The sequence below is a fragment of the Pelodiscus sinensis genome, chromosome 2 (assembly GCF_052426305.1).
Source record: "Pelodiscus sinensis isolate ZL-2025 chromosome 2, ASM5242630v1, whole genome shotgun sequence".
NCBI lineage: Eukaryota > Metazoa > Chordata > Testudines > Trionychidae > Pelodiscus > Pelodiscus sinensis.
In genome coordinates, this window is record NC_143053.1 from 259,063,611 (window position 1) to 259,075,366 (window position 11,756).

Consider the following 11,756-nt stretch of genomic DNA (forward strand, 5'->3'; position numbering starts at 1 on the left):
GGCCTCGACCGCGGGGAACAGCCAGACCTACGCTGCTGTATTTGCATTTCTGGCACTCCCCTCGCTGCCGCATAGACCCCCAGGCCAGAAGGGACCACTGTGATCATCTGGTCCAGGCTCCCGTATTGCACGAGCCAGGCCCCTGCTGCACACGCCTTCCTAGAGCAGCGTGTTCAGAACCGCCCCCGCTTGACGCTACAGAGGTCAGCCATGGAGGATCCACCCCGGCCCCGGGTAAGCTGCTCCCAGGGCAAAGAGGTTCACCCCATTTCTGCTCTGGATTGGGGTCCCTTCCGCTCCCAGCCATTGGGTTGCGTTAAACCAGGGGTGGGCAATCCATTTTTTGGGGGAGGGGCACATCACGGATTTTGGTTCGTGCTGGCGGGCCGGCTCTGCCCCCCCCAGAAGGGACGGGGCCTCAGGCAGTTCCCTCTAAACGTGTTTCGCCCCCCCCAGCATTGGACCTTTCCCTGCTAAAGAGCCCAGTGGGAAGTCTCACCGCCCCATGCGGGTCCCTACAGACTGTGTTCACGTCTCCCCGTCCCCCTCCCTTCCTTACGCTAAACGGATTGAGCTCCCTTCTACGGCCTTTTTCTGCAGCCGTCGTGCAGGGACGGGGAACCTTTTTTTGTGGGGGGGGTCGCTGACCCACAGAAAAATCAATTGGGGGCCACACACAAGTGAGAAGACAAAACCCACCCTCGCTGATGTAGTCCCCGGCTGAGACGGAGACAGACCCTCCCCACGGTCCCCTCACACACCAGAGCCGGGGGGCCCAACTTGTCAGTTGTGTGAGCTCCAGCCCCACGGTAGGGTAGCAGGGGGGCTGGAGCAACAGCACCGGCTCTCCAATGCGGAGGGGGACCCTGAGCCTCAGGGGGCCGGATCCAGGCAAGCCAGGGGCCACATGCAGCGCCTGGGCGTGAGGTGCCTTACCCCTGCTATATATATCTATATTGGAAGGCCTAAGCCAGTGGTCACCACCCAGTCGATCGGGATCTACCGGTAGATCTTGGAGCCTCTGACAGGTGATCCTGAGAGGTTTGGCCGGGAGGCTCTCAAGTGCTGGCACTTCATCTGCCCCTCTCAGCACTGCCGTGCTGCTCCTGCCCTCTGCTTTGCAGGTACCCCTCGTTCCTAGGAGCCGCCTGCTTGCTGTGCAGGGCATGTAAAGAAGTGGGGGTGCTGATGGCAGGGCGCCCTTCCCTCTGCCCTGTACCCCATCTCCACAGAGCTTTTGGGAGCGGTGCCGGGCCAGGGTGGGGCGAGCCTGCGTTAGCCCCCGGCACCACCACCCAGAAGCCACCTGTGGTAAGCGGTGCCCAGCTGGAGCCTGCATTCTAAACCCAGGCCCCAGCCCTGAACCCAGCCTGATAAAAGTGAGGGAGGATGGAGTGAGCAGGGGCGGGCCTCGGGGAAGGGGCAGGAAGGAGGCGGGGCCAGGGTCTTTGGGTTTGGGGTAGATCCTGGATTGCACTTCAATTCAAAAAGTGATCTCATGCTTCAAAAGGTTGGAGAGCCCTGGCCTTTGCTGGCGGCCAGACTGAAAGAGCAGCAGCCATTAGCTGAAACGCAGGACGTCGCATTCCATCTAAATTGCATTAAAGCTGTGTAATGCCAGGCTGTTAAGGGAGAGGCTCCTACTGGCACCAGATAAAGAGACAGCTCTCAAGTCGGGTAAAAAAAAACCAACCCTTAATTTGACAGCGTTCCGTCTGGGGAGCAACGCCTTCCCAAGAGCAGGGCTTGTGAAATCCTCCCTCCTGTATTCTCCCACTTTTCCCTGTCGCGTGTCTGTATGATCTCGCTGGCTGTATCTAGACTGGCCACTTTTTCCGGAAAAGCAGCCGCTTTTGCGGAAAAACTTGCCAGCTGTCTACACTGGCCGCTTGAATTTCCGCCAAAGCACTGACGATCTCATGTAAGATTGTCAGTGCTTTTGCAGAAATACCATGCTGCTCCCGTTCGGGCAAAAGTCTTTTTCCGAAACACTTTTGCACAAAAGGCCAGTGTAGACAGCAGAGATTTGTTTTCCGCAAAAAAGCCCCGATCGCAAAAATGGCAATTGGGGCTTTTTTGCGGAAAAGCATCCTGCCAATCTAGACGCGCTTTTCCGAAAATGCTTTTAACGTTAAAAGCATTTCCGGAAAATCATGCCAGTGTAGATGTAGCCGCGCTGTTTTGTAATTGATCCTGCCTGCTGTGCGATTCATTGCGGTAGGTGTAAATCGCTTCAAATGGTGGGGTACGATTGGTGAGATAATTCTGGTACGGGAGGTTAGGATTGGTTAATAAAATAATTGATGACGGTCAAGCTAACATTCAATGAAGGTGCAAACAGCTCTTTGCATAGATTCCTGCGTTAGCACCTTCCTATCTATCGCCTTTGATTCTTATCTGCTTCGTTTTAACTAACCAATCTTCAGGTGTTCACTGATTGCCAGCTCTGCCTTCCTGCGTTTCCCTTTGATATTTCTATACCCTCTGCTCCTTGTTCCCCACCCTCCCTCCTTTTTTCCTCCCCTCCTGCCCCCTTCTCCCCTATTTATTTTGGGTCTGTACATCCTAAACTCAAAACTCTGGTCTTCTGACCAAGATCAGAGCTGCCAGTCCCCAACCCTGTGCCAGCTGCCAGCCCCCAACCCTGTGCCGATGACACTCAGCTCACGACACCATCTACATGTTTTGGTAGTCTATAAAGTGCTACCAGACGACCAGACTGTGCTAACAGCTTTCTGGGTGGTATCCTTCCTGTCTTAGGCATCTATCTGTTGACTTTGATTTTTATCTGGTTGGCTGCATCTAGACTGGCAAGTTTTTCCACAAAAGCGCGGAAAAACTTGCCAGCTGTCTACACTGGCCGCTTTGAATTTGCGCAGGAACACTGACGATCTCATGTAAGATTGTCAGTGTTCTTCCGCAAATACAATGACTGTCCCGTTCGGGAAAAAGCCCTCTGGCACAAATGCTTTTGCACAAGAGGGCCAGTGTAGACAGCTGAGAACCGTTTTGCGCAAAAAAGCCCCGATGGCGAAAATGGCGATGGGGGCTTTCTTGCGCAAAACCGCGTCTAGATTGGCACGGATGCTTTTCTGCAAAAAGTGCTTTTGCGCAAAAGCGTCCGTGCCAATCTAGACGCTCTTTTCCACAAATGCTTTTAACGGAAAAACTTTTCCGTTAAAAGCATTTGTGGACAATCATGCCAGTCTGGACACAGCCCTTAGGTTTAGGTACCCATTCTCCAGATACTTAATGATGCTCTGTCTCCCACCCCCCTCCCTTTCTCGTTCTCTCCCCCCTCCCCTTCCCCTCTGCTATTTATTTCGAGTTTTCATATCCCAAACTCACACTCCAATCACCTGAAGCAGTGGGTTTTGCCCATGAAAGCTCATGACACCATCTCCAGGTTTTGTTAGTCTATAAAGTGCTAGCAGCCCATTTGCTGTTGATTTTTCCGGTTACCCTGTGCAGACTAACTCGGCGACCCTGCAGCGGCAGGACTGGAGCGTCACGCTATAAGCTGGGGCCTGAGGGGAAGTTCTTCGGGAACCAACTCCAGGATGCAGCTCCAAGATCAGAGCTGCCAGCCCCCAACCCTGTGCCGATGACACTCGGCTGAAACTGGAGTCCCCCAGAGGGACTGGGTCCTGCCTGGCCAACAAGACAAGTCCCTCGTCTCCCTGGGAGCGGGGAGCGCTGGGGTTTGGTGACTGTCGCTCACCAGAGGTTCTGTGGGATATTCCCACGTAAGGACTCGTTCTCGCTCTGGAAGCGGCCTCTGAGCTACGCGATGAGCCAGTGCCCTCTACCCCGCAGGAGGGCGGGCTACACCTGTACTGGGGTGGGTAGGCCTGAGCCCTAGCAATGGGTTGGGGGGTGCCCCTAGAGTGCGTCTGACAGTCGTGTGTGGGGAACGGCCTGTCTCTCTCAGGCAGGTTTTCTAAGCCTCAGTCATTCGCACGGGGCTTCTCGGAGCCCTCTCCCCGTCTTGCATTGCGAACAGACTAAGCTGAGGGTTGAGGGGGGCGATGGACCCGCTAACCTAAGGGGTCTGAGGCATCCTGGCCCTGACTCTTGTAGCCACATCACGTCTGTGCTGGGCTGTATCCTGGAGGAGCAATAAACCCTCTGTTCTACTGGCTGGCGGAGTCTGTTCTCCCTGCTACAGGGGTGCAGGATCAGGGGGAACCCCGCTGCGCCCTCACAAAAGGCACCGTGCAACACTCTCTCTGCCCCTACTCCCGATTCCCCCGCGGAGGCATCCCAGGGCCGCATCTTAGCCACTGCACCACACCGGGCGGCTCAGGTCCAGCTGACTCCCGCATGACCCCCAGATCCTTTCCCGAGTCCCTGCTTCCCAGGAGGGCGCCCCCCATGCCGAGAGCCCGGCCTGCGTTCTGCAGCCCCAGCTCGCCCAAGGCGTTTCATCAACGAGAAGACTTCGTTTTTCAGAGTTCTCGCCCTTCCCAATTTTATTTGGCATAAAGTGCCACGGTCATTAGCAGAAAACACTTGACCCCGCTGCTACGGGCACCCTGGGACGCGTCTCCATCCCTGGAGCACTTGGCGGGCGGGGGAGCACGCCCCCAGCAATGACACATTTAGAAATCGGACATGTCTGAGATAACAAATATTACAAACAGGTTTCAAACACCCCCAGGGCGGGGGGCCGAGAGGGGAGAGTCTTTGCTTTAAATACTGACTGGCGTCTTCATTCCGCACAGGAGGAGCGTGAAGGCAAAGACCCCGTGTCTGTTGATAGCATCACCAGATTGCAAGGTGACCCCAGCTGTTTCCCTGCAGCCCTGTGGTTCTTTGGCCTTTGTAGCAACAGTGGCCATGCCCTGGTCCAGGGACTAAGGGACAAGTTTCTGTCCAGAATCACCTCCAAGCCCCTCAGCTCCTGGGCATCTTTGGAGGTGGGGGGGGGGGAAGAGGAGGCAGCCGGACCGCGTCACCCAAATAAATAGTGGTTCCAAAGAAGAAACGTAACCAATATTAAAAATGAGCAGAGTCCAGTTCCAGGGAAAATGCACCAAGTCAGATCCAAGGAATGTTCTTTCATTTCCTCCCCTTGTGGAGGAAAATCCAGAGCGGCGTGTTTGGCTGGGGGGCGGGGGAGCCCCCTGTTTAAATAAGAAACTAACTGCTTAGAAACAGCTAGCCACATGGAAAGAAAGAGAGTGACAAATTAAATAAATCTTTACATGCACAACCGTCACGCACCCGATCGCAACACTCTATACAGGGCTATTTACAGAGCAGCATCTCCTCTGTGGGCCTGGGCACATCACTGGGGAGGGAGGAAAGGGGAGGGGGGCGCTGGTTTAGCAGCAGCTGGCGTGGATTTTGCCAGCGGGCCTGCCTGCGGGGAGGGGGCTGGGGAGCAGGAGACACGGCTGGAGGGTCTGTAGTTGTGGCATTGACCTTGTATTAAAAAAAGCAAAAAGTCGTTTTGCCTCGGGCCTGTGTTACAGCTCCCGATACTCTCTCGTACAAAAATATACATATAGCTATGATACAGCAGGGGCGGGCGGGGGCGCAGATAAAGGGACTTTACGGACCTGCCTATAAATATAAGGTCTCTAAGCACGCGCATGGCTGCCGAGCCTGGGGACCGGCAGGGGCCATGGATGCCGACGGGGCACTAGGGACGGTCTGAGCCTGCTCTCATTGCTGTGAAGGGGGCCTTTGACCTGATGGTGATTTGTACAGGATCTATTTTCCAGCTGGCACTGAGCTCCTGCCTGGCTGCGTTGAGGCATAAAGAAAAGTCTGAGCTGGGGGGGGGGGAGGTTAACCTGATATTTGTCCCCTTACAAATGACAGGGAGTCGCCTCTGAAGCCCCTAGCTGCCAGCCACAGCTCACACCTGAAACAGGCGACGCTTTTACCAAGAGGCCCTTTCTCCCAGGTGTTCATTAGGCATCCGTGTGTGGAGCCGGCCACACAAAGGCATTGTGAAGAGCGCAGCTGAAGCCCCTTTCCTCCCACACGGCTGCCATAGAGACAAGCCCTGCATAGCTCAGGTAACAACCAACCCCTTTTTATGGGGCCAACCTCTCAGGCCATTGAGCCTTCATAAAGGGAAGGGCAAAAGGCAGGAGCCTCGTTTCTTTGCAGGTCACCGGGAAGGGGGAGCAAGAAAGAGCCCAAGAACGGCTCCGTCTCCTGTAAGGGCCAGATCCTGGGCACAGAGCTCCCAGGAGTCGGGGCTTATAAGACCTCTCTACCTGGGGGATGCTGTTACGGGCACCAGAACTACCCTGGCAGCGCCCCTGCTGAGCCATGGGCATGCCTAGCGCCGGGCACGCAGGACACATTGATCATGAGCCATACTTGAAGAACAAGACGCAGTCTGTCCGCTGGCTTGTTCCTAAGGCCAACCATGCACCAGTGCCAAGGCACCAACTGACCAACCAGCACCGCACCGGGCACCGAGATACCCTGGCAAAGGCCAACCACGCCCGCCCCCCATGAGGGGGCAGCGTGGACTCTATGCCGGTGTCCCCGGTAGGCTGCGTGCTTGTGCAGCCGCTCGGGAGAGCTTCAAACGCCGCCCAGCTGCTCCCAGAGCGCCCCCATCTAGTTTTTTGTTTCTCCCGGGGGTGCACATTCACCCAGCCTCGGCGCACGTAACAATTGATTCCGCACACGGATGGGGGGGGGGGGAATGAGAGGGAACATTGCACCCAAGGCAAGGATGGGCCCTTCTGGAGGCACCTGACAGCTCTCCCCAGCAGGGTAGGGCTGAAATCCTGACTCAATAGCACTTCCCGGGGTCCCCTGCCCAGAGCGCTGCACAAGCATGTCAACAGCCTGGCTCCGTGCCCCGAGCACAGCCCCCAGCCCGGTGCTGCTGCCCTCCCCCACACCCGCACGGGGCAGCGGGGATGCCGGACTCGCTCTCATGCTAACGCTGTACCAAGGCATCCCTTAGCAAGATCTCCCTCGGCTTCAATAGGAGCCAGGGAAAGCGCCAACCCCCGGTGCTGGAATTCTCCCTCCTGCCCCTGCGCCCCATTCCTGGAGCCAGGCCCCATGCTGGGTACTGATGCGGCTGTCGCCTCACAGCCGGGGCTGGGCGCCTAGCCTCCAGGTTCCCCTCCAGCCCCGGCGGTAGCTCGGTTCTCTGCCGCAGGAGGAAAAGCCTCTCAGCTCTGACAGGAATTCCCTCCGGGGCCAGGCAAGCAGCTGGCCTGCTCTGCGCCTCAGTTTCCCCATCTATAAAGTGGGTGGTAATACTGACCGACCTCCCGGGGGCGGGGCGGCATGGGTGCTGGTAGAGCATGCAAAGTGAGAATTAGCAACGGGGACCCACATCTCATTGTGCCCTGCAGGGAGGAAGTGCCCCCCCTCCCTATAGCTCATTTTGGTGACACTCCCGTGTTTATGGATGGCTCTGGGCCACTCCTCAGGAACAAACCAGAGCCACCCCTCCCCCAGCCATTCAATCCCCCAGCATCATCCCTGCCCCCCCCCCCAGATCCTATCTGCAAACCGTTTCAGGGCGAGCATGCGGAAGGGGCAGGCCGGGGAGGGCTGAAAGCCAGGCTGGGGGTGGAGGGACGGAGGCAGGATCAGCCTCAGAAAGCAAGAGGGTAGCTTGGGACATCCCCCCACCCTGCAGTCGGACTAGCAATGGGGCAGGCAAGCAGACAGACACAAGCTGTCACCCCCCCCCCCCCTCCAAACGTGTAGTGGAGTGTACAGGAAACTTTTCAATGAGAGTTTGTCAATTTAACACCATGGGAGCCAGTCTCACAGGGGCCTGGGGGGTTAGGGGATAAAGGGATCCGGGGTCACTCTCCTCGGGGGGGGGGGGGCCTGCCAGAGGAAGGAGCCAGGGACCTCACAAACAAAACCAGGAGCGTGCAGGCTTGCAGCACCTCCTGGAATGGCTGGTACCTCCCGGCAGCCCTGCCCCCCCCCCAACAGCACCTTGGTCCTCTCCCTTCCCCTGCTTACAGCGCACAACACACAGGCGACCTGGCTGCTCCGCAAGCCACTGCCAGCCACTGCCTCTTCAAACACGTCCAGCCAGCCGCGCCCGAGACAATAAAAGCAGGCAGAGCCCCACGCTGCTACCTGGACCTCCCGTCCGCAACCTGGCTTCCATTCCTCCACACCCCCACGCAGTGGGAGATGCATTCAGAGGGCCAGCCACGACTGCTCCCCGTCATCTGACCGCTGCCCAGCTCGGCCAGGTACAAAGAGGAGGGATCCGACGCGCCAGGCACGAAGACAGTGCAGTGCCCGTCTGGCCCAGCGTCTGGCAAGGAGGGCATGGGAGGTTTTCGAAGCAAGACAGGGCTGGTTGGAAAGGAAGAACGCACCCGCACTAACACGTCCCCGACTGAAGCCACAGTGCGCAAGCACAGTTGTACATTTTAGACACCCCCCCCAAAAACAACATTTCCCCATCACTTTGGAAGGCATCTCCGCAGAGCCAGAGAAAGAAGAAATGAGCAAGCCACAAACAGGGCACTAAGAGGGGTGGGAGACGCAGGGGGAATCTCCAGGCACTTACTGGCCTATTAAAAGGGAAGCAAAATATTGACAGCAGCAAGAGAGAAAGCCTTCGGCTGCTCCTCTCCTGTCTCCAACACAGACACTGTAGCTGAAGGCCTTGCACACACTTTACACACATACACACACTCCCCTGTTGTTGGCTCATGGGGAGAGGGGCTGCTTGTAAGTGCTTGGATAAGAATAGCCTGGCTTGGGGGAGATCTGGCCCCGGGGGAGCCCGAGGAAAATCCCTCACTCGCTGCAAGCTGGTCTTTAAAGGTCACCGCAGAACGAGGGCTGTGCGGCGGAGCAGGCTGGCGGGGGAGGGGGCAGTTAGAATCCAAGACGACGGAGAGGTCATCGAGTCCAGTCCGCTGCCCGCACGGCAGGGCCAAGCACCGGCTAGACCCTCCCTGCCAGGTGTCTGTCTAACCTGCCCTTAAAAACCTCCAGGGACGGAGATGCCACAGCCTCCTTAGGCCACCGTGCGTCTCCAACTGGCCCTGCGCGCGGGGAGCCAGTCACCGGTCCAGGACGCGAGCAAAGTCCTCGCGGTGGCTGCCGCCTTCGTTCTTGAGGTCGGCGAAGACCTGGGTGAAGTAGTGGGGGTCGGCGTTGATGCGCAGCATCTTGGCGCTCATGGTGCTGATGATGCGGAGGCAGCGGTCCCAGAAGGCCTCCTTGGCGGCCTCCACCAGGAAGGGCTTGAGCGGGTAGGAGATCTCGTTGCCCATGTAGGAGTAGGACAGGTAGAGGCAGGTGAGCAGCGCCGCCTGCAGGTCGTGCTCGCTGGACACGGCGTCCCCGTCGATCACCTCCCGGCACAGCAGGTACACGAAGACCACGTTGGCCGGGGTGATGAAGGCCTGGTCCTGCCAGCCCTGCAGCAGCAGCGAGCGGTCCACGCTGCGCAGCCACAGGATGGGTTCGGTGGCCGACAGATGCTTGAGCCGGTAGCAGCGGCGGCCCAGGAACTCGCCCAGGCATTTGAGCAGCTCGCTGGTGGAGGCCTGGACCACCACGCGCCGCGGGCTGGCCCCGCCACCGGTGCCCGGCTTGAGGGAGGCGGCCGAGGTGGCGGAGAGGCGCTGGGAGCTGAGCGGCGCCAGGGGGGCCCCGCCCCCCTCGAAGCTGGCGAGGTTGGCGCAGGAGAGCGACTTCTTGACGTTCTCGTGGTTGAGGTGGGCCACGTCCTTGGCGGGGGGCCCGTTGTGGTGGGGGTGGTGAGCCGGGCCCTTCCCCCCACCCCGCGCCCCCTTCTTCTTGGTGGAGGCCACCAGCCGCTTCCAGGTCAAGGCCGGCAGGAACATGGAGTGGCGCTTGAGGCTCTTGTCCGCCTTCTGGCCGCTGCCCTTGGCGCCGGGCACGCCCGGGTAGTGCACCAGCGAGCCGGAGGAGCCCTCCTCGTACAGGCTGGCCTTCCGGGAGCCCGGAGACAGGGACAGCACGGTGCCCATGCTGAGCCAGGCGGGGGCCCACCGGGAGGCCGGTTAAAGCGAGGCAGGTGCCAGTCCCTGTCCCAGCAGGCAGCTAATTGGCGACCCTGCAGCTAATGAGCCGCCGGGCATGAAGGCCATTAACCAGCAGAATCAGCCGGCTCGCCCGGGGCCTGCAGTGGCCAGGGGGCTCGGAAGGAGCAGGCTCGCCTCGCGCCGCCGGGCAGGGTCAGTGCGCGCGGCCAGTCCGTGCGCGCGGCGCGGTCCCGGCCGGCGGGAGGCTGCTGCTGCTGCTGCTGGCGGCCGCCCCTCGCGCCATCGACTCCGGGCTGGCCACGGGTTCGCGTCCCGCCGCCGGCGGCCCGGCAGGGAGCCGGGGGAGGGCTCAGGGCTGCTCCCCGATCGCCGGCGGCGGCAGCCCGCGGGGTGCCCGGGCCATGGGCTGCGGCGCGGCGGAGACCCACCCGGGCTGGCTGCGGCTGGCACGGGCGCGGCGTCCGTCTGGCGGCTGGCGGCGCTTCCTCGCCCGGCTCCCGGGGCGGCAGCGGCGGCCCCTGCCCCCTCTTGAGGCTCCGGCTCCCCCCCTGCGCTGCGGCGGCGGCTGAGCTGGGGGGCGGCCCCCTCCCGCCGCGCCGTGGGGTGCGCCCCGCCGGGAGATGCTTGGGAGCCGGCCAAGGGCCGATGCGCCAGCGGATCTCGGCGGGGGGGGGGGGGTTAGCGGGCCGCCCCCAGTCCCGGCGCTGCTGCGGAGCCCGCGGCGGGGGGGATGCAACCCGCGGGGCGCTCCCCGGCGGGGCCCGTCTGCAGCATCCGCGCCGCGCGGCGAGGCACTGGCAGGAGGCGGAGGGAGGGATGCTCCGGAGCCGCCGCGTCCCCCCGCCCGAGCGAGCGGCTGGGTGGGGCTCGGGCGCCCCCTAGCGCCGGCGCGCTGCATCGACTCGGCGAGACAGGCTCTCCTGGACCCCAGCTGGGGTGCCCTCCAGTATCCCCCCGCTGCAAGCCGGGCGCCCCCAAACTCTAGGGGAATCATGGCTGAGCCTGTGTGTGTGTGTTTGGGGGGGGGGACACGGAGGGGGCGGGCTTCCCCCACTGGGCATGACCCGCTGCTCGACAGGCGCTCGCAGGGTCTCCGGGTGCAAGGGGGGGGCAGGAGTGAGGGGGCGCAAGAAGGGCCCGAGGCAAATGTCGCCCCCCATCTGTGTCCTCTGATTCCCCCCCCCCCACCTCCCTGCGGTTGGAGGGGGGCGGCGCTGGCAGCGTCAGGGAGAGGTGGGGCAAATGTCTCCTCCTCCCCCAGTTTTGCAGGGATGCGTCTTGCCCGGGGCGGGGCTCATCCAGCCCCCTGGGAAAGGCAGGGTGGGGGGCACGGGGCTAGGGACAGGGGATGTGCCAGCGCAGATCGGGCAGGCGAGGGAGAGACCCTGCGGCTGCTGGCTCGGGCACGCGCCTGCCCCGCCCCGGGGTGCTGCTGCCCTTTGCAGAGGCTCTGGGGTCTTTCGCCACCTGAGCTCGCCCGGCAATTTCACCCCTGCCCAAGGGACTCCAGCACCCCTGGGATTGGCTGGCTCCTTAACTGCCCGCCTCTAGGGGCAGAGCAACCAATCAGGAGGCAATGGTCTGTCTGCTCGTCCCCTCCCCTCTCCATCCCTGGCCTGGGGTGGCAGAGTGGGGTGAAGATCCCTGGGAGAGGCTGGAGGAACAGGGGTGCACAGAGGGGCAAAGGGCAGATGTGGGAGGGCAGAACTGAGGTGGGGTTGGGAAGGCATAAATAGTCACCGGCTGGGAGGAGACACAGATGTGGGGTAGAAT

The 11,756-nt window shown here is 60.8% G+C and overlaps 1 protein-coding gene across 1 annotated transcript; it reads right to left on the reverse strand.

Annotated features, from left to right (window-relative positions):
• Positions 1-4,366: 4,366 nt before the first annotated feature.
• On the reverse strand, positions 4,367-10,807 carry LOC142827420 (cyclin-dependent kinase 5 activator 1-like). Its single transcript, XM_075923006.2, has one exon. The coding sequence runs from the start codon at positions 9,966-9,968 to the stop codon at positions 9,033-9,035; it is 936 nt and encodes a 311-aa protein (XP_075779121.1). The 5' UTR covers positions 9,969-10,807; the 3' UTR covers positions 4,367-9,032.
• Positions 10,808-11,756: the final 949 nt, after the last annotated feature.